The sequence below is a fragment of the Gorilla gorilla genome, chromosome 3, assembly GCF_029281585.2.
Source record: "Gorilla gorilla gorilla isolate KB3781 chromosome 3, NHGRI_mGorGor1-v2.1_pri, whole genome shotgun sequence".
NCBI classification, from domain to species: domain Eukaryota; kingdom Metazoa; phylum Chordata; class Mammalia; order Primates; family Hominidae; genus Gorilla; species Gorilla gorilla.
Window position 1 is genome coordinate 7,671,031 of NC_073227.2, and position 23,703 is coordinate 7,694,733.

At 36.7% G+C, this 23,703-nt stretch overlaps 1 protein-coding gene across 1 annotated transcript; it reads left to right on the top strand.

Moving 5' to 3' along the window:
- The first annotated feature begins 3,885 nt into the window (after positions 1-3,885).
- LOC129532991 (beta-defensin 125-like) lies at positions 3,886-12,568 on the top strand. The gene is made up of 2 exons (XM_055384495.2): positions 3,886-3,943; positions 12,153-12,568. The coding sequence occupies exons 1-2, from the start codon at positions 3,886-3,888 to the stop codon at positions 12,566-12,568; spliced, it is 474 nt and encodes a 157-aa protein (XP_055240470.2).
- The last annotated feature ends 11,135 nt before the right edge of the window (positions 12,569-23,703 follow it).

Here is a 23,703-nt window from a genome sequence, read left to right on the forward strand (position 1 = left end):
AGCCTCCCAAAGTGCTAGGATTACAGGTGTGAGCCACTGCGACCGGCCAAGGGTGGTAAGATTTTAAAAATTTATTTAAAATACAGAAATTTCAAAAAAAGAGAAGTGCAGTGATAGCAAAATTGATGCAAACTGTGCAAGCATGAAATCTATTTTATAGCTGAATCTACTTTTCTTGGTCCCGAGATTTTATTTCCATTGGTTTTCAAATAGTTAATTCTATTGATTTTTCAGGGAGATTACTAAAATCACTAATAATTATTTTCTTAGTGACACAAAATCTAAAAAGCACCATATATACCTTCTCTCTCCATCTCCCCTTATCCTTATGTCACCTTACCCTACCCCAATACTCCAATGGCAGAGTATCTACCCATGGCAGAGTAGAGAATATGTACACTAACAAAACCAGATGCACAGAGGTGGGGTATCCATCTCTGACTTGGCTGAGCTAGTGTAAGGAAGGAAGGCTCTGTGGCCATTGTCCTTGGAAGTCATTCTCACAGGTTGGTGGTATTCTCAAGTAGGTGGTGCTTGACTGGCCCAAGAGCACCCACATGCTGCTATGCATTTTTCTGACAACCTCTTTATGATCTCTGACTTTGGCAGATCATCTTGCATCTCTCAATTGGAGAGTCACTTTTCTTATCTCCACAGAAAATTCTTAATCAAGCTCCTGGTTTTCCTTTATAGCTTCTACTTTTTAAACTCACTTCTCCAACTTCACTGCTACATCTCTGACAGATGAGAACATTAGAGATTCCTTGTTTTTCAAAAACAAAACAAAACTCAGCAAAACTATAAATATACTAAGGGTAAGTCTGTATTATCTCCTGCCAAAATACAGCACCCTGCATTTTTTTTAAATTTTTATCTTTTGTAGGTACATAGCAGGTGTCTGTATTTGTTGGGTACATGAGATGTTTTGATACAAGCATGCAATGCATAATAACCACATCATGGAAAATGGGGTATCCATCCCCTCAAGCATTTATCCTTTGTGTTACAAATAATCTAATTATACTTTTTTATTATTTTAAAATGTACAATTAAATTATTTTTGACTATAGTCACCTCGTTATGCTATTAAATACCAGGTCGTATTCATTCTTTCTAACTATTTTTTGTACCCAGTAACCATCCTCACCTTCCCACACACGCCCACCACCCTTCCCAGCCTCTGATAACCATCCTTCTACTCTCTATCTCCCTTGAATTCAATAGTTTTGATTTTTAGATTTCACAAATAAGTGAGAACATGCAATATTTGTCTTTATGTTCCTGGCTTATTTCACTTAGCATAATAGCCTCCAGTTCCACCCATGTTATTGCAAGTGACAGCATCTCTTTCTTTTTTATGGCTGAATAATACTCCACTGTGTATAAGTTCCACATTTTCTTTATCCACTCATTTGTTGATCGACACTTAAGTTGCTTCTAAATCTTGGCTATTGTGAATAGTGCTGCAACAAGCACAGGTGTGCAGATATCTATTCAATATTCTTATTTCCTTTTGGAGGGGAGTGTGTACCTAGCAGTGGGATTGCTGGATTGTATGGTAACTCTATTTTCAGTTTTTTTAGGAACCTCCAAACTGTTCTCCATAGTGGTTGTACTATCTTACGTTCACACCAGTAGCATACAAGGGTTTCCCTTTCTTCAAATCCTTGCCAGCATTTGCTATTGCCTGTCTTTTGGATACAAGCCATTTTAACTGGAGTGAGATGATATTTCATTGTAGCTTGATTTGCATTTCTCTGATGATCAGTGATTTTGAGCACCTTTTCATCTGCCTGTTTGCCATTTGTATGTCTTCTTTTCAGAATATCTATTCAGATACTTTGCCCATTTTTAAGTTGGATCATTAGATTTTTTTCCTATAGAATTGTTTGAGCTCTTTATATTTCCTGTTATTAGTCCCTTGTCAGAAGGGTCGTTTGCAAATATTTTCTCCCATTCTGTGGGTTGTCTTTTCACTTTGTTGATTGTGTGCTTTGCTGTGCAGAAGCTTTTTAACTTGATGTGATCCCATTTGTCCATTTTTGCTTTGATTGCCTTTGTTTGTGGGTTGCTACTCAAGAAATTTTTGCCCAAACATCCTGGAGAGATTCCCCAGTTTCTTATAGTAGTTTCATAGTTTGAGATCTTAGCTTTAAGTCTTTAATCCATTTGATTTAATGTTTTGTATATGGTGAGAGACAGGGGTCTAGTTTCATTATTCTGCATATGGATATTCAGTTTTCCCAGCACCATTTTTTAAAGAGACTGTTTTTCCCCCAAAGTATGTTCTTGGCAACTTTGTCAAAAATGAGTTTACTGTAGATGTGTGGACTTGTTTCTGTGTTCTCTATTCTTTTCCATTGCTCTATGTGTCTGTTTTTATACTAGTACCATGCTGTTTTGGTTACTATAGCTTTGTAGTATAATTTGAAGTGAGGTAATGTGATTCCTCTAGTTTTGTTCCTTTTGCTTAGGACGGCTTTGGCCATCCTGCATTTTTAACCCTTTTCCCATTTTCACCCAGAATACTCGCTGGTGGCACTTGCAGCTGCAGGGTTTACCCTGAGATAACTTTGCCACAAAATATCTTGCCTTTATTATTATTTTCACATCGTTCTAATATATCGACTTTGAAAACACAAATCATCATTCTATTTATAGCATCTTGTTGTTAGCAGTGGTATTTCCATTTACAAAATATAGAAATTCTTGATCGCTGAAAATGTCAAATTCTAGAAAGTGTAGCATTACCATGTTAACATTGTTCTCAAACAGTTTTTGGCCAAAGAGTCATTTAATGAATCCGGTTTTTTCCAAAATAGATGATTCTGATTATTCAGATGATTCTGATGTTAGTTCTGTTTAAAAATAATTCCAAGAACAGTTTGTATATTGTATTTTCACACTGAAAATCAGTCAGCCTCCAGAGCATGTTAATGTAAAATTAAATGAACACGGGCAGTGAGCTACAGTTTTTTTTCTAAACAGTGCAGCTGTTTAGAAAATTTTTTTAAATTTTCCTGATTTCCTTGGTATCTAGTGGTATTAAACATATGTGGGAGAAATACAGCTCAGCAAACTCTTCCAGGAGATAAAATGCTGATCACTCCTACTGGGCATTTTCACAAATGTCTCCTATATTTTTCTCCTTTGGTAGTGGGGATGGGGGGCATAATGTTACATTGGGTCTCTCTCCTCTCTCTCTTTCTCTCTCCCTCTCCTTTTAAAATGTTTCCTCTCTCTCAATATTTCATTTCTTATTTGTATTTCTGAATGAGGGAAAAGAGTTGATGGGACAGCGGAACGGGAAAAAGAAGAGCACCAATAAAACCTGTTTTCCTGTTTTCACTATTTTCATTCCAAATTCCTTCTGTCTCATAATTGATGGAATCTTATGAACTTATTAGTTAAAAAGTGTCTTTCTTGTTTCACAGGAATTCATATTGGGGTGATCACTCAGAAGGTGAATACCGGATGTTGTAAGCTATTGGACTGCCACAAGTGATATCTTTACACACCATTCTGCTGTCATTGTGTATGTACAAAGTGCTGCATACAGACAGAGGAGAAGGACAATTGAGCCCATCTAAAGTTAACAAAAACTTCCTCTTGGGGCTGTTTCTTTCCATCAGACCTTACAGTTCTACGGGATAATAGCTTATCTCATAAGGCCTCAGCTTTCTTTAATAATTTCTAGAAGCAGACATTATTGTGTCATGCACACTCAGTGTTGCAAATTAATAGTCTGGTGATCTGGGTGGCATGGCATTTTCCCCTTCTCTGGTTCATCACCCATGATAGACCAGTAAAGGTGACCACTTAAATTCCTTGCTGTGTAGTGTTCTGTATTCCTCAGGACACAGAGCTTCCTCTCTCCCAGGAGCCATGAATATCCTGATGCTGACCTTCATTATCTGTGGGTTGCTAACTCAGGTGACCAAAGGTAATGGAACCCTATAAAGCAGAGATGATGACTAGGATGAGTTGTTGCCCTTGGGCTCCCCTGGTATCATGATGGGAAGAGAGGGAATCTGCAGGAAAAATCTGGGCCAACAAAGCAGCAGAATGCTCGTATTTTGGCAGCTCCATGCCCCTAGTCTCTGAGAATCTTTCTGTTAGGGGCATCTAGCAAGCTGTCCTCTGAGGCGTTTCTCCAAAGACAAGAATTTCCTTAATGCTCTGAGCCACCCTATCTCTCTCTCTACATAACTATCCAATGTTAGTTCAGCCTCACTTCACTTCCATTTTGATTATTCTGTTGTATCTATTTCATTGTTGTGTCCTATTAGTTCTCCTAGCATCTTGAATTCTTCTTTGCCCGGAGAGTACCTTCAGAGGGAGGCCCTCACTTTCATGTTCTTAGGTACGGTGAACAAGTCCATTGACAGTTTGTAGATTCTGTAGCACTATCATATGGAAGAGACAATATATATGTTTGGGGTAGAAGTGGAAATAAGTGGAGTGAAGACAGGATAGACAGACTAGTGACCAATGGGGACCTTCTAATTTTAGATGAATAGGAACAGTCTGTTTCCACTATTTAATAATGCTACTTTTGAAAATTGTTAACTTTTTATTAAAAATAATACTTGCAATTGACTTATGTATCAAGCAATCGATAGATTTATAGGGTTTAAGGAAAAGAAAAATGTTTTTCTGTCCAAGAATACCAGTTCTTCAGTCTTCCCCTTCAGAATCAATGTTACCAATTTCTTATATATCCTAGCAAATACAAATGTATTTATATTTGCATGTGTATACCTTTTAGATTTTTAAAAAATGCAATTGCAAATGCACCATGTGAATTGTTCTGCAATGTACTAGCAATATATTAGAGACATCTTATCCATACATAAACCTAGTTCATTATTTTTAATCAATAAGTAAAACTTTGAGGAGGAGCAGATGAATTGCCTCACATTAATTACTCCGCTACTGATGAAAAATAGGTCTTTAATTATCAAAAACAATTCAGCAAGAAAAATTTGTAAACAAATGTATGTCTTTTCATTTATGACTGGACACGTGGACACACACACACACACACACACACACACACACACACACACACACAGTCAAACCACCTACCAGAAAAGCTGAACTATTCTTCTCTCCTATCACCAGTTGCAAGAGTGTCAGCTTCCCACACCCTCATCAGTCCTTTTTGTTTTTTCTACTACATTCAGTTTTCTACTACATTCAGTTTTACAGTCTAATATGTGAAAATGAGGTCCTGATGTTTGAATTCATGACACTTTAGTTATAAATCAGTTTGAACATCCAGTCCATTAGATTTCTAAACTTTCTTAATTATCTTTATATACTAAGAAATTTGGCTTTTGTTAAATTTGGAGGTGTTATATGTTGCCTAGAAAGATGCTATTCATGTCTATTAGGTGGTTATAACTGTGCCTATGATCTGTTATGTCTTGATTCACATGTTGATGTAATGTGAGTTACAGAATTAATATCTACATTCATTTCTGATTATAAACTGCTGTATTTGTTGAAAATTTGGAAATTTTGAAATTGTAAAGAAGTAAAAAAATTGTAAAGAAGTTAAAAGAGACAAAATATTTTTGGTCTATTGTTCTTCCTCAGTTTTCTTATTTGAATAAAAATGTATAGCATACTTATAAATTTTCTATTATACTATTAGTATTTTCCCATTTACTAAATATTTTCAAAAACTGTATTTCCAATGACTGTATAAATTTTATAGAATGGATACTGTTTAAATTACTTAGCCAAATTGTTTTTGCATAAATAAGTGCATTTACATTTTATAGACAAGGATGGCTAGTATAACCTTTCTTATACATAAATCATTCAGCATAAAATTCCTGGAGATGTACTTTTTTCTGTCTGCTTCATGTATTATCAATTTCTGAATACTTGCCAAGTCCTAAAAATGAAATATTATATATAAATATTTAATTTTTATTTATGTCTGTGAGTAATGGGGAAGTCGAACTTCAAATACATGCTTAATGTATATTTAACTTTTCTACAAATTGTCCATGTCTCTCTTTCCCTTTTATTTTGGAGAGGTAGTTTTCATTTCTTTTGATTTAGAGATTTTCATTTTTGTGTTCTCTTATAGGTTTTGTTTTGAAATTTAGCTATTTAGTCTCTCTGGGCTTTATATTATGTGTTTTCAAGTGAGATAGCACCTGATGGCTTGTGAAGCAACTTTTTACCAAGCCAAGCTATCAGTGGACTGCTATCCATAGATATATTTTAAGTTGATGCTAGCTGATTATATATCTGGTATGTTTTAGAAAGAACTCCACACATGGGATAATGTTTTGGCTAGATGGCTCCCCTACTTAGAAACATACAATTGCTAGTCATATTTCTAATTTTAGGATTTTGAGATACTGGTGATGAAGATCGCATGTCCTAACAACATAATAGTTCCAGACTGAAGTTCTTTGAAAAAAATGACTGTTGTCACTCTAGAAAAAAAAAATTATGAATTTTTCCCAATTGCCATCATTCCACTGCTAAAACCAAATTCTTGGAATTATCTTTGATTTTTCTATATCCTACGACACTCATATCTATCAGGAAGTCTATTACATCTGCCTGCAAATTATATCCAGAATGCAATTATTCTTGTCACCTCCATTGCTACCACTCTGATTCTAGTCACCATCATCTCTCACCTGTGTTATTGCCATAGCTTCCTCATGATATCTGTCCTTCTGCTCTTCACTTCTACCATCTTGTGAAGACACATAGTGCATGATCCGCTTACACTGGAAGTCAGATCACGTACTTTTGCTCAAAACTCTGCTAGGGCCCCCTCTATACTCAGAGTGGTAACAAGAGTCCATACGGTGGCTCACCTGGCCCTGCAGGATCTGGCCCTTATGACCTCTCTCACCTCATCTCCTACTATTATAGTCCTTGTTCACTCCACTACAGCCACACAGGCCCCAGTGCTCTTCCCCAAACATATCAGACTTACTCAACCCATAGAGCTTTGTTTGTTTCCTCTGCCTAGAATGTACTTGCCTCAGATACTGGTGTGACTAATTCCTTTACCTCCTTCAAGCTGTTTAATCATCACCTTGTTACACAGGCTTGTGCAACTCCTGTTTATGAATCTTCTATTACCCTTAAATCTATTCTCCCTTCTTTCTGCAAACCATTTGTCACCTTTTCATCTACAAAATAATGTACTTTTTTATTAAGGTAAAATATACATTTAAAAATTACCATCCTTACCATGTTTTTACCATATTTTTATGTATACCTGTTGGCTGTTTGTATGTCTTCTGTTGAGAAATGTCTATTCAAATCTTTTGCCTGTTTTAAAATCAGATTATTTGTTTTTGTTTGCAATGGAGTTTTTTGAGCTCCTTATATTAATATACTTTTGGTTGTTAATTCCTCGTCAGATGGATAGCTTGCAAATATTTTCTCCTACTCTGTGGGCTACATCTTCACTTTGTTGATTATTTCCTTTGCTGTGCACAAGCTTTTTAGTTTGATGTAATCCTAATTGCCTATTTTTGCTTTGGTTGCCCGTGCTTTTGAGGTCTTACCCAAGAAATCTTTGCCAAGACCAACGTCCTGAAGTGTTTCCCTAAGGTTTTCTTCAGGTAGTTCCATAGTTTCAGGTCTTAGACTTAACTCTGTAAACCCTACAGTCTAGCAGGGAGTGCATTTACTTTTTATTATCTGTCTCCCTCTGCTAGAAAGTCAGCTCCATGTGATTTTTGTCTGTTTAGTTCACAGATGTACCTCAAGGGCCCAAAACTTTGATGACTGTGTGACTATAGCCTAATTTAAGAATGGAGGGGATAATTTAAAAGCAGTAGAAAGAAATGTAAGTGAGAAACAATTTTGAAGAATAATTGACAGAACAAGGCAATTCAAAGACAAAGGAGAAGAAGAGAGCCAAGATGACATATTTCAAGTATGGATAATGCTGGAGGAAAAAAATTAAGGTATAAATCTTTGTAGATGTGAGGAACGAAGAAGCAAGGTTAGAGTCTGTCTTGCACAAAAGAAGTGGAAGGTCTAGACTTGAAACTTATAGAAAATTCCACGAAGTACAAAGTAAAATCGAGCCAGTAAAATAACAAAGATAGAATAAATGACTCTAGAAGAGTGAAGGTAGAATAAATAATTGGTGAAGTTGGACTAGAGCCAACATTCCCCAGAGGATAAAATATAAACCAAATTATTGTGAGCCTAATATATACATACATACATACATCTATATATGTTTTATATATATTATCACATTCAGTTCAAATGAGGTTGTGTAGAAAATTACTTGCTCTTCTGCACATATACCAGCCTTCCTCCTCCATAGAGCCTTATCTCTAGCTGCTTCCTCTGCCTAGAATACACTTATCTAGGTACTCCTTGGGCAATTGTCTTGAGAAAGATGATCATGCCGTTTACTGCTTGATAAATGAACATACAATACAGCACACTAGTTTCCCTTTAGATTTATATCCTCACCCCTCAAATGAGTAGTCACACTGCTTGGAAATCCTACTGCATTTCTCTTGTAAATAAACCTTCTTTCTTTTTTCTTTTTTTTTTTTTTTGAGACAGAGTCTTCCTCTGTCACCAGGCTGGACTGCAGTGGCCCAATCTCGGCTCATTGCAACCGCCAACTCCCTGGTTCAAGTGATTCTCCTGCCTCAGCCTCCCGAGTAGCTGGGATCACAGGCATGTGCCACCACATCCAGCTAATTTTTGTATTTTTAGTAGAGACAGGTATTCACCAGGTTGGCCAGGATGGTCTCGATCTCCTGACCTTGTGATCCACCCACCTCAGCTTCCCAAAGTGCTGGGATTACAGGTTTGTGCCACCACACCCAGCCATCTTCCCTCTTTTTTAGACAACTATTTTGTCCTGACCTTTGTCTTTTATTTTCCTGCTCCTCTCCTCTACATGGCTCTCCCCCTCAGCTTATCCCATGCCCCATTTATTTAAACAATTCAAATAGGAAGTTTTCACTCATTTCCTCTGTCCCCTTTGCCATAAATGGAGAAACGTGTCTTCTCCATCTAAAGATCAGTCTGCTCTGTGTGAATTTGTGACTGTGCCCTTCTGTCATCTCATCACCCTATTCTATATTAATCTCTCCTTTTCTGCTTTTTTTTTTTTTTTTTTGAGATGGAGTCTTGCTCTTGTTGCCCAGGCTGGAATGCAGTGGCACGATCTTGGCTTACTGCAACCTTCGCCTCCCGGGTTCAAGTGATTCTCCTGCCTCAGCATCCTGAGTAGCTGGGACTACAGGTGCTCGCCACCTTGCCCAGCTAATTTTTGTATTTTTTAGTAGAGACAGGGTTTCACCATGGCCAGGCTGGTCTCGAACTCCTGAACTCAGGTGATCTGCCCGCCTCGATCTCCCAAAGTGCTGGGATTACATGTGTGAGCCACTGGGCCCAGACTGCTTGTTTCTTTTCTCATTGCTTGCAAGCACCATTTGGTATTAATCGTTCTTCAAAACAAACCTGAAAGCTTTCCTTTAACCTTACATTGCTCTCTAATAAGTTATTTATTTCTCTGCTTTTCTTTGGAGCTAAACTTCTTAAGAGTCTCATCTACAGGTCCTGCATTCACTTCTCTCTCATTCACATTTTGACCAACTGCAATTTGGTTTCTTTTTTCATACCACTCGGAAGCTGCTCTCCTCAGTATGAAGTTACCTTCATACTACTAAAAGCATGGACATTTTCCTGCCTTCATCTTTTTTTTAACCTCTCAGCAGTATTTGACTACAAAATGACCACTCTGTCCTTTAAGAAACAGTCTCCTCTCCTGCTTAATGTAGTCACATCTGATACAACTTTCCCCATAACCTTTTATGCATTTTCTGTTTTCATGCATATCAGCCCGACTTGCAAATGTCAGTATCTCCAGTCTTTCAACAACTGCTTGTGAAATACCCCCGTACAGGGCAATCCAGAAATGCCAGAAAATTATCAGCTGTCTCTGGATCATCTGTCAACTACGGGGGAAGCTGGATAAATAGTCCAGGTCCTTTGAGCCTCATGTAGAATAACTTTGAGGCTTGGTAATATTTTTTTTTCCTGTGGTAATTCACTTATTTGCAGTTCAAGGCTATTATGGGAAGAAAACATAAATGGATGTTAGTTCTTCAAGGTTTTTACTGTAACTGTGCACCCTTTCATTCTTCAAGGTTTTTCTGTAACACTGCACCTTCAGGACCTGATGCCCAATTAAACATTTTTTTAAGTTTTTTGTTTTTTCTTTAATAAAAACTAAATGCTATTTTTTCTTCTACTTTTAGTTGATGTGTAATAATTATTCATATTTAGAAGATGCAGAGTGATATTTTGATACATGTATACAATGTGTAATGATCAAATCAGGGTAATTAGCATATCTATCACCTCAAACATTTGTCATTTTTTTATATTGGGAACATTCAGAATCGTCTCTTCTAGCTATTTGAAAATATACAGTAAATGATTGTTAACTACTGTCACCCTACAGTGCTATAGAACAGTGGACCCCTTTTGGCACCAGGGACCAGTTTTGTGGAATACAGTTTTTTCGACAAGGTGAAGGTGGTGGTGGGGATGGTTTCAGGATGAAACTGTTCCACCTCAGGTCATCAGGCATTAGAGTCTCACAACGAACACACATCCTAGATCCCTCACATGCACAGTTCACAATAGGGTTCATGCTCCTATGAGACTCTAATGCCTTGGCTGATCTGACAAGAGGTGGAGCTCAGGTGGTGATGCTTGCACACCTGCTTTTTACCTTTTGCTGTGCAGCCTGGTTCCTAACAGGCCATGGACCAGTATCCATTGGCTGCACAGGGGTTGGGGACCCCTGCTATAGGATGCTGGAACTTTTTCCTCCTATCTAGGTGTAATTTTCTATCTGTTAACCAACCTCTCTCTATCCTCCTTTCCCTTCCCAGCCTCTAGTAATCATTATTCTACAGTCTACTTCTATGAACTCAACTTTTTTAGCTCCTGCTTATGAATGAAAACATGTGGTATTTATCTTTTTGTGTCTATTTCACATAACGGAAAGTAACATGTCCCCCAGGCTCATCCATGAGTCTGAGGCTTGTTTGCAGCCTGGCTGCTGGGCTTCCCTGTGGGATTGTCCTCTGAGCAAACAGAACACAGCCATCCTGCTGGCCAGCAGTTGATAGATGATCTCATGATAATAACAGGTTATAACTCACCTTTTCTTGGATTTCTTGCTCTCCTGATTTCTACATTTCTCCACTGATTTTTTTTAAGGAGGAATTGTCTCTCAACTAAACTATTATATTCAAATCTTTGCTGGAGCTCTGCTCTGCTGGGGGTCTGCTTTAAGACTCTAGAGTCTTATTCTCCTGTTTTGATCTGACTTATCTTATTGGTCCTTTTAAGTCGTTTCCTCTTATCTGATCTCTTATCTCTTAATATTGAAACTCACTAGAATTTAATTCTAGTCCTCTTTTTTTCTCATATTATTCCAACCACCATGGTTTACCAATTTCTGTACTTTAAATGCTATCCATAAGCAATCACATTTATTGATTTGCATATGTCAAAACAACCTTGCATTCCAAGGATAAAGGCTACTTGATCGTAGTGGATAAGCTTTTTGATGTGCTGCTGGATTCAGTTTGCTACTATTTTGTTCAGGATTTTTGCACTGATGTTCATCAAGGATACTGGCCTGAAATTTTTTTTTTCTTGTGTCTCTGCTAGGTTTTGGTCTCAGGATGATGCTGGCCTCATAGAATAAGTTAAAGTTGAGTCCTGCCTTCTCAATTTTGGGTGAATAGTTTCAGTAGGAATGATACCAGCTCTTCTTTGTATATCTGGTAGAATTCAGCTGTGAATCCATCTGGTCCTGGGCTTTTCATTTTCATCCTTTCTTTCTAGGTTTCGTATCAGTCTCATTATGCTCTCTATCTCTCCATCCCTCTATTTTTCTACATTTCTCCTTTTCTCCATACAACTTCTTTGATGGCACATAGCACAGTTTTAATATACACTTTTTGTTCTCCTGTTTGTCTCTTTCAATGGCTTTTTGTACTTGACATCATATTAGTCTAGATGTCAGTCAGTGTAAATTTTTGAACGAATGAAAAGTTATGTTGATGCCAGAGTTAAAAATTTGACCTATATTTTATTCTCTACAGGTAGCTTTGAACCCCAAAAATGTTGGAAGAATAATATAGGACATTGCAGAAGACGATGTTTAGATACTGAAAGGTGCATACTTCTTTGTAGGAACAAGCTATCATGCTGCATTTATATAATAACATCACATGAATATACTCAACGACCAGCATTTCCTATGATTCACCTAGAGGATATAACATTTGATTATAGTGATGTGGACTCTTTTACTGGTTCCCCAGTATCTATGTTGAATGATCTGATAACATTTGACACAACTAAATTTGGAGAAACCATGACACCTGAGACCAATACTCCTGAGACTACTGTGCCACCATCTGAGACCACTACTCCCGAGACTACTATGCCACCATCTGAGACCGCTACTTCCGAGACTATGCCACCACCTTCTCAGACAGCTCTTACTCATAATTAATTAACATTTACTTCTGGTATGGAAGAACTAGAAATACTGCTGGAAATAATATGCAAAGAGCTGATTCTACCAATCCAATTTCACCAGGAAAATTCCATCAGGGATTGGATGACCATGGGGATGGACATAATTGCTACTACCAGCACAACAGCCAAGAGAGTTGCCTTACAATTAGAAATGTATAGACAGAAATGTATAGAAGATACAAGGATTCTCTTAATTGGACTTAAATTCTTTATCTGTCTTCCTCCGATGTACTGAAATATACGAGCTAATTTTTGTCTTAAGTGAACATTTGTATGTCTATGTATTTTTCCATGCCAAAAACAAAAACGAAGACCATTGTTTGGAGCTGCCTATTATGACTAAGACATGAAGTTTTACTTTAACAGTGCCTGGCCCACTACTATCATATATAGGAGAACATATAAAAGCATATAGAAAGTTCCAGATGAATGTTCCCTTCTCTACCCTCCACCTTTTATTGTAAGTTCTGACCCTAAATACCTTTCTGTGTCATGACGTCAAATTTTGTTTAAGGTTCTAGCTGGTAACTAACAGAGTCAGAAGCTAATTCTTTCATTCAGCACAAGCACTGATCTAACTGGATAGAGATAAAAGTGGGACTTGCCTTGAGAGTACATCATATTAGATTAAAAGCTGCATCTCAAATTCTACTTATCTTTCCAATCTTCTTTCCACTTAGAATTCCAACTTCCAAGTATGGCAGCCTCATAACATGCCTCTTCAGGTCTCTGTGCTGTCCATGAGTGTTAGTTGTGTGCAGTGTTTCTATGCTTTCTATGGCTGTACACATGTGACTGCTGTTTGTATGGCAACAGGTGGGTCAGTAAGTGTCTTCTATGATACTACAGAGAAGCGGTTATTAACTATAAAGTTGATTAGGTTTTTTTTTTTTTTTCGAGACAGAGTCTAGCTCTGTCGCCCAAGCTGGAGTACAGTGGCATGATCTCGGCTCACTGAAAGCTCTGCCTCCTGGGTTCACGCCATTCTCCTGCCTCAGGCTCCCGAGTAACTGGGACTACAGGCACCCGCTACCACACCTGGCTAATTTTTTGTATTTTTAGTAGAGAGGGGTTTCACCATGTTAGCCAGGATGGTCTCGATCTCCTGACCTAATGATCCATCCGCCTTGGCCTCCCAAAATGCTGGGATTACAGGTGTGAGCTACCGTGCCCAGCTGATTATTATTTTTTTTAAGTTCCAGGATAGAAGTGTAGAACATGTAGGTTTGTTACATAGGTATACATGTGCCATGATGGTTTGCTGCACCTATCAATGCATCATCTAGGTTTTAAGTCCCGCATGCATTAGCTATTTGTCTTAATGCTCTGCCTCCCCTTCCCCACACGCCCTGACTGGCCCCCATGTGTCACGTTCCCCTCCCTGTGTCCATGTGTTCTTATTGTTCAATTCCCACTTATGAGTGAGAACACGTGGTGTTTGGTTTTCTGTTCCTGTGTTAGTTTACTGAAGATGATGGCTTCGAGCTTCATCCATGTCCCTGCAAAGAGCATGATCTCATTCCTTTTTATGGCTGCATAGTATTCCATGGTGTATATGTACCATATTTTCTTTATGCAGTCTATCATTGATGGGCATTTGGGTTGGTTCCATGTCTTTGCTATTGTAAATAGTGCTGCAGTAAACATACGTGTGCATGTGTCTTTATAATAGAATGATTTATATTCCTTTGGATATATACCCAGTAATGGGATTGCTGGGTCAAATGGTATTTCTGGTTCTACATCCTTGAGGAATTGCCACACTGTCTTCCACAATGGTTGAACTAATTTACATTCCCACCAACAGTGTAAAAGTATTCTTATTTCTCCACAGACTTGTCAGCATCTATTGTTTCTTGACTTTTTAATAATTGCCATTCTGACTGGCATGAGATAGTATCTCATTGTGGTTTTGATTTGCATTTCTCTAATGATCAGTGATGTTGAGCTTCCTTTCATATGTTTGTTGGCTGCATAAATGTCTTCTTTTGAGAAGTGTCTGTTCATATCCTTTGCCCACTTTTTGATGTTTTTTTTCTTGTAAATTTAAGTTCTTGTAGATTCTGGATATTAGACCTTTGTTAGCTGGGTAGATTGCAAAGCGTTCCTCCCGTTCTGTAGGCTGCATGTTCACCCTGATGATAGTTTCTTTTGCTGTGCAGAAGCTCTTTCATTTAATTAGATCCCATTTGACAATTTTGGCTTTTGTTGCAATTGCTTTTGGTATTTTCTTCATGAAGTCTTTGACCATGCCTATGTCCTAAATGGTATTGCCTAGGTTTTCTTCTAGGGTTTTTATGGTTTTGGGTATTACATTTAAGTCTTTAATCCATCTTGAGTTAATTTTTGTATAAGGTGTAAAGAAGGGGTCCAGATTCAGTTTTCTCCATATGGCTAGCCAGTTTTCTCAGCACCATTTATTAAATATGGATCAAATTCACACATAACACTATTAACCTTAAATGTAAATGGGCTAAATGCCCCAATTAAAAGACACAGACTGGCAAATTGGATAGAGTCAAGACCCATTGGTGTGCTGTATTCAGGAGACCCATCGCACATGCAAAGACACACATAGGCTCAAAATAAAGGGATGGAGGAAAATTTACCAAGCAGATAGAAAGAACAAAATAGCAGGGGTTGCAATCCCAGTCTCTGACAAAACATACTTTAAACCAACAAAGATCAAAAAAGACAAGGGCATTACATAATGGTAAAGTGATCAATTCAACAACTAGAGCTAACTATCCTAATATATATGCACCCAATACAGGAGCACTCAGATTCATAAAACAAGTTCTTACAGGCCTACAAAGAGACTTAGACTCCCACACAATAATAGTGGGAGACTTTAACACTCAGTGTCAATATTAGACAGATCAATGAGACAGAAAATTAACAAGGATATTGAGGACTTGAACTCAGCTCTGGATCAAGTGGACCTAATAGACATCTACAGAACTCTCCACCCCAAATCAACAGAATATACATTCGTCTCAGTGCCACATGACACTTATTCTAAAATCGACCACATAATTGGAAGTAAAACACTCCTCAGGAAATGCAAAAGAACTGATTAGTTATTAATAAATTGGGCTGAGGCTTGGGCGCTACTGAAAGCCACAATATCAGATGCCAGAATGTCTCAAAATCAAAAAGGTTTTTTCCTCTAATTATTTTTTATGTGATCCAAGCCAAGCTGCCAGTGACTATGGCTATAGTTTGGATGTTGACCATCAGACCACTGACCTTTCAGTAGACCTCATATTCTAATAGGTCTTAGACCACCAGTTAGGGTGTCCATCATTCAGATTTGACTGGGACTGAGGGGCTTCCCAGAACATGGGAATTAGAGAGCTAAAATTAAGAAAATCCAGAGTAAATTGGGACAAGTTGATCACCCTCACTTCAGTGTACTTCTGTCTAGCAAGCTATTTTTCCATTTTTCATGGCTATACATCATCACATAGGTCATACATTGGCTTTTCACAGAAACAGTCTAGGGTGCTCTTTTTCCATATTTTTGCGTCAACTGTCATTTCCTGAAACACACTCCTTGAGCATGCAGAGCACCTTCCATTCTACTTTGTATTATTTTCTTCCCATCATTTGAACTCTGAAATCATTTTGAGTATTTACTTTCTCTCTGATTTTTTTACTAACTTATGGCCTAACACCCCTGCTATAATGTACATATAGTCCTCATCTCTTGGTCTTGTTGACATATGTGATGGTCCATAATGGGCTGGGCATGTCTTATACTTACTGAGGAAAGCAGCTTTAATACTCCTAGATCTAATGGGCAAGAATATTTAATGCCTTGTTTTTTTCTCTCCCATAAGGCCAGCATACTGGTATGACCTAGTAAAACCTAGGTTGAGTGTCCAGAGAAGCACTGCTGGAATATATTCTGCATTGATTTAGGGATCAATGCTGAGACTTAGGAAAAGAGAGTAAGAAAAAATTTTTAAAGCAATAAATATTTAATATGAATTTACTGAATTGATAAGAATGGATCCTACTATATGGTTAAATAGTATTACAATGAGGCAATGCGGTCTATTAATAAAACATAGGAGGTGGCACTGTTCTCTCACTTGGAGCTAGGGCACAAAAAACTCTTACAATCTAAGTATTTTTTTCTTATTGGCCCAAATGTGAATGGTGATGTGTGTGACGCCCCTGGCCCCTTTTGTACATGACTTGGCTGTGCTCTCTCTGCCAATGTCTGGCTTCCATTACAGTCAAAGTCATTAGTGTACTAGGATTGGGTTCTATCCATGCTAAATGAACGTAGTAAGATCTTCAGTTCTACCCATAACTGGCGCTACTACTTGCTAAACGATCCATCTATTGCAAGGTTGTTACATAAGAAAACAGGGTCTAAAATTTCTCTGGGTCATTGACTCTCAAATCAGCTCAGAATTTATTTAGCTTCCTAAGGATTTCATGTTTGACTAAAACCAGTCCAAAGTGATCTCTCAACTCATTAATTCAAGGCCTAGCATTCTAAGGCAAGCATAATGAATAGGCCAACCTAGCTGTGTCCATTAAGATTCTCATCTTCCTTCTTAAAGAAGAGACCATTTGCAATATTCTTTAGGAAATTCAGAGTGCATACTTTTGGAATGAGATAAAAGAGACATATCTTAAAGTCCAGAGAAGAACAGGAAACCCAGCATTCTCTTTAAAGCAGGGCTTTTGGAATTTATTTTTTCCCTCTTTAAAAACAGTAAGTTTTTACCATCCACTAAATACAAGTTTATGTCTGATTTTTTTTGTTTGTTTAACCCTCTTTGATTAATTATTTTTATATAATATTTCATGCCACATTTATTTAAACTAAAAAAGAAGTTAAGTGAATATTGATGGTTTGGTGGTTGCTATCTTACAAAGAAAAATTAATATAAACAGGTGGTATTATCTGATTGAGGCAGGGATAATAAATGACCAAATAACAAGAAAACCCATAATACTTGTCAAAAAGAGGCAGAATTATTTAAATAGAAATGTAAACCCTGGCATATTCATTGCTAACACATATTTATTGAACAAGTACTACATCCCAGAAATTTTGTTGGACCCTGTAGACGCAAAAAGTAAGGCATAATCCTGACCTCAGTAGTTTACATTTTAGAGTTAAAATATGCATTAGGAAAATATATGCTCATTAGGAAAAAATAAAATTAAACCCCACCATTATGTGTCCTATGGCATAGGTGTGCAGTTTTCACCACTGAAACATATAATAGGGACACTAAGCTCAGACTGCTATGGAAAACGGAGAGTCTTGAGTAAAAAGCAGAATTAACTCAATAAAAAAAGATTATGGATAGAGGAAGATTTTCTCTATAGAGCAAAAGATAAAGACAAAATAAGGTGGAAATAGAATATATACAAATTTAAGAAACTACAAATAATAATTTAATACGGAAGATGTGAGGACAAGAGAAAAAATATGTACAAATATTTTTGTAATTTTAGGTGGAGACAAATTTCTAAAATTCTGCTACCACACCATATTAGGCACCAAAGGATGGAGGGGAAGTACATAGACCTTAGAGCCCAACTGCTGTGGTTCATATCTCAACTAACAAGTGTAACCTGGACGAATAAACTTCTTATGACATCTACACTTCTTTCTATTTCCTTATGTGAAATTGGTAATAATAAAACAACTTTTTTTTGCTGCATGCAATGTTGTTTTGAGGATCAAATGGTTTAATAACTAAAAGTTATCCAGAACAATATCTCATACATAAGTATTTAATAAATGTTAGGTATTACTAATATTAAAACTAGAAATCATGAAAAAATGGATATAATTGTGTATAGCACAAAATCAAATTTTATAGACATAAAACTGTACTGGCATGTATTGATTGCACAGGATGGGATAACTGAAGGGATTCAGGGCAAAAGACTGAGAAGTTGTCTCAAAACAAATTATTTTTCAGAACAGTTTTAGATTTACAGAATATTAAGCAGAAAGTACAGAGTTCCTTTAAAGCCTCTTATCTACACCCTTCCATTCCAGTTTCTCCCTGTTGTTAGTATCTTGCCTTATGTGGTACATTTGGTACAAATGATTAGCCAATACTGATACATTATTATAAATTAAAGTTCACAATTTAGATTAGGTTTCATTCTGTACCATGTGTGAGTTTTCACACTGTACAATGACATGCATCCATCATTATGATATTATACAGAAACATTTCACTGCCCTAAAAATTATCTGTGCTCCATTTATTTATCCCTCCCTTTTCCTTCCAACCCCTTACTAACTTCTGATTTTTAAAATATTCTCCATAATTTTATCTTTTCTAGAATGTCATAAAATTAAAATAATACAACGTGTAGACAGATTAGCTTTTCTTACTTAGCAATATGCATTTACAGTTCCCCCAAGTCTTTTTGTGACTTGATAGCTCATTGGTTTTTATCACGAAAAAATATTCCATTTTATGAGTGACCACAGTTTGTTTATCCATTCACCTGCTGAAGAACATTTTGGTGGATTCCCAATTTGGGGCATTATAAATAATATTTTATTTTTTAGGAGTGTTTTGGGCATAGAGACGATTTATTATTAAACTCTATTATATACATTATTACATAATTATTACATATTTCAGTTAACATAATAAAAATAAAATATCCAGTCATTAAAAAGGCAATATATGTCTCTGTGTTCATATATATCCTTACATATATGTGTGTATACATATTATGGATTCTTAAAAATATATAAGTATATGTACATGTGTTGTATGTATGTGTACACTTATTGGCATGTAACATTTTCTTGGCATATAGTTAGTGAAAAAAGCCTAGTCGTTACTATAAAAGAGGGTTCATAACCATTACAATTTTTGTAGATACGTAGGTAGAGATACAGGTAGGTGGATATGTAGCTAATATCTGAAATTATGTTGACCCAAATGCTTATAATATTTGCCTTGCGTTGTAGTTTTAAAATAAATCTTAACTTTCTTCTTTCTTCTTTTATTTGTAGGATGAATTTTCACCAGTAATTATCCTTTACATTTGCAAATAAAATGTATTTTTATTAAAAATATTGAAATGTAAGAGAATAAACTAAGAAAAGAAAGCAGAGAAGATTCCTAAATGGACAAAATATAGAGACTGAAATAATGCTTTTAAATCACAAATTGAATGTTAAATGTTGATGGAGGATGAACCTTCCAGAAAAAAAGTTACATATTAGAATAACATATATATGTTAAAATAACATATATAATAACATATATTATATGTAATATGTTATTTTATATAACATATCAAATATATAATATATGATATATAAATAATACATAAAATATTAACAATATAATGAATTGTTTCCATTAGGTTCTTCTGGAAAATAGTTAAAATCTGAAAAGGAGTGTAAGATGACTTGAGATAAATCTCAATTGCCAGATCTAAAGCTGATGGCTCTGCCTTCTAATAAACTGAAGAACTTTTCTTGGTTTGTGATTAAGAAGACAAAACATAACCCTGTGAATTGATTTTTAAAGGAATGTGATGTCAGATCTTCACACATTGACTTTGTCACTGATAAGAAAATTTTTATGAGATTTAGTTAATAAATAAATTTTTATAACTCATGTAATTAGGAAAGACATTATATGAAAACAAATAAAATACCTACAGAAAGAGATAAACGGCAATGAGGTGAAACTACTTGAGCAAAGAAAAGGACAACTTAATGTCTCCCTGACTCAGCTTCTCACATCAGATAGCTTTTTATTTCAGAAAATCTTCCTATACAAGACCATAGAGAAAAATCAGTGTGTCAAGCAGGAATTTTGTTCCTATTTCCATATTGAGACTACGTAGGAAATAAAACATGAATTAATTTGAAATATATTCAAAATAGCATGAACACATTAATCATTTTTAAAAAGAGTTGATGTGAAAAATTAGAATTTTGTAAAAAGCCAATGTTGTGGGTTGAATTGTCATAACTCCTAGTAACTCAGAATGTGACCTTATTTGGACATAGGGTCTTTACAGAGGTTAGCAAGTTTAAATGAGGTTAGTAGGGTGACCTCTAATCTGATATAACTAGATCTTTATACAAAGGGACAATTTGGAGACAGAGACACATAGTAGGGAGATCTGAAGACACAGAGAGAAGACGCCTATCTACAAGACAAGGAGAAGGGTCTGGAACAGATCCTTCCTTCCCTCAGCCCTCAGAAGGAAACAACCCTACCAACATCTTGATTTTTGACTTCCAGCCTGTAGCACTGTGAGACAATAAATTTTTGTTATATAAGTAACTCAGATTGCGGTACCTCATTTTGACAGCCCTAGCATATTAATACAGCCAATATAAAAATTTACCTTGAAATTTTAAAGGATATAGAGTTTTTTTTAAAAAGGCAAACAACCCCCCCCCCCAAAACTTTCCACCAGTTCTGAGGCATAATCAGTTTTCAGAAATAATCTACCAAACATTTTGATTTTTTTAGATATGTTATTTTACTTTTTATGCAATTCTCTAAAATATAAAGGCCACTATCCAAGAAAAAAAGGTTAGAAACACAATTAGATAGGAAGATATGGATTATCTGTAACTAATTCCTTACAAATAGGCAAAGCATTTTGAGAAAAAAATAGCGTTCTATAAGCTGAAGATTACAAACATAAAGAAAAAAAGTACATAACCAAGGGCAACTAACTCCAAAATGTAATATCCTCCCGAGGAAACTAGTAAAACTGTCGTCGCTTTTACAATCTTAGCACATATGTGCCTTTGAGTATTTCCACTGCCTTCCCTCAGGATATATCTCCTTAATAAACCACAACAGATAGCATTAAGTGGATACCAGAGATCTTCAGCAGGCTTCTCTGCATTTTTGAAGTTAGATAATGGCATTTCAAATACACATTGAGTTGCACATTAAATAATTTTTTAAATGTCCATTGACACACACACACACACACACACACATCCTCAAGTAATTAAGAAACAAGCATTTACTAGCTCAAGTCAAAGACAACAAAACACCTCAACTAAAAGGATAAAAGGAACCCCATATTCACAGTAACTGAAATGGGAAAAACAAAGCTGAAATCATTGAACTATATAAAGTGTCATTGATAGGGTTTGGCTGTGTCCCCACCCAAAATCTCACCTTGAGTTGTAATTTCCATAATTCCCACATGTCAAGGGAGAGACCAGGTGGAGGTAACTGAATCATACGGGTGGTTTCCCCCATGCTGTTACTGTGATATTGAGTGAGTTCTCACAAGGTCTGACGGTTTTATAAGTGTGTGGTAGTTCCTCCTGGGTTCATTCTACTTCCTGTCGCCTGTGAAGAAGTTGCTTTGCTTCCCCTTTGCTTTCCGCCATGATTGTAAGTTTCCCAAGGCCTCCCCAGCCATGCTCAACTGTGAGTCAATTAAACCTCTTTCCTTTATAAATTACCCAATCTTGGGCAGTTCTTTATAGCAGTGTGAAAATGGACTAATACAGTCATTTCATGAAATTATGGCTGTGGAGTCATAGCATATTTTTGGTAAAAGGTGTCCTTAATCTCATCTCAATGGGATAATATCAACTCAACATATATTGATTCAGAAAATGCAATTGTTTGCTTAACTCCACACCACTGCCACAGATTTCCTTGTTTGAACTTACAAATAAGTTATCCGTAGAAGAGACTAAAAGGCATTCATACAAAATCATTTTTAAGAGACTTTCATATACATATGATTGCTATGTAGAACATAAGATGTGTTACCACCAAGGCAGGAGGCTCAACTGAGCCCAGGAGTTTGAGACCAGCCTGGGAAACATGGCCAGACCCCATCTGTACAAAAAATACAAACATTAGCCGGGCATGGTGGTGACCCCCTTTAGTCCCAGCTACTTGGGAGGTTGAGGTGGGAGGATCACTTTAGCTCAGGAAGCGGAGGCTGCAGTGAGCCATGATGGTTCCACTGCACTCCAGTCTGGGTGACAGAGTGAGACCCTGTCTTAAAAAAAAAAAAAAAAAGAGACCAGAGATCAGGAAGAGCCTAGAAGGTATGGGCCAAGAGCCTAGATTAATGTATTAGAAAGGCATTGGAGAGTTTAAACATGGGAATAATATTCTCTGATTTATGTTTTTAAGATATCGTCTTTGATGTTCTGAGGAGAATGGATTGTAAGGGCGTGGGGAATAGACATCAATTAGAACAGTGTTTTATTCACTGCTCTACGTTCAGTGGTCAGCATAGAACAGGTGCTCAGTATTTGTAAAATCACTAAATGAATGAATTCCTTGATAGCAAGTGGTTTTACGAACAATCTATGGAATTGTATGTTTAAGAACACGTAGTATTTTTAAGTGTATCAAGCCTATCTCTATATACATTGCATAAGTACCAGGACATCTTTGGTAATGTGGAGAAGTCATTTGAGCAATGCCAATTAACTCTCCTGTTGGCAAAAATATACAAAAGAAAATAAAAACGAAAAACAGGAAGAACATGACCAAAATACAACAGCAATGTACAAGACCTATGAGTCAGAGGGAGCAGCATGTGAATTTTTAAGTGACTATTACACGTCTCTGAAATTATGAGTCTGCTATCTATGTGTCCCTGGGGATAAAACAACTTCTCTGTTAATGATGATTAAAATAGAAAGCATAATTTATCTCATTAAAATTTATTTAACAATCATTCAGCCACTAATATTTTTCAGGGACTGTAAAAAGATGACTAAAACCCAGTCCCTATAGTCCGCATCTAGCTCAAGTTAGTGACACCTCCAGACCCGGTCACCAGGGGCTCGCCTCCTGTGTCCCAAGCCTTATAAAGTTCACAAGCTTTGAAACATAAGGACTTTAAAAGATGGTCTTGTGAGAAAGTTATGGAACCACTTAGCAACCTATTGAACCAAAAGAAAATGCCGGAGAGCAGAAGTGTACCTCCCCCAGCAGTAGGATGGGGGGGACTGGGTGAGGAAAATGAAGATGAGTGGGGAGGTGTTAAGAGTGGCCAGAGAGAGGATGACGATGTCTTTTACATCCAACCACCCCAAATTCCCCAGTGCAGGTATCTAAGCCGGCCATCTCCCAAGATCATCCT

What these genes read in the sequence shown, in the direction of transcription:
- LOC129532991 (XM_055384495.2), top strand. Translation starts at nt 3,886, where the DNA reads ATGAATATCCTGATGCTGACCTTCATTATCTGTGGGTTGCTAACTCAG. An exon ending in GCTAACTCAGGTGACCAAAG is followed by an intron (nt 3,944 to 12,152) that starts GTAATGGAACCC and finishes TATTCTCTACAG; the next exon opens with GTAGCTTTGAACCCCAAAAA.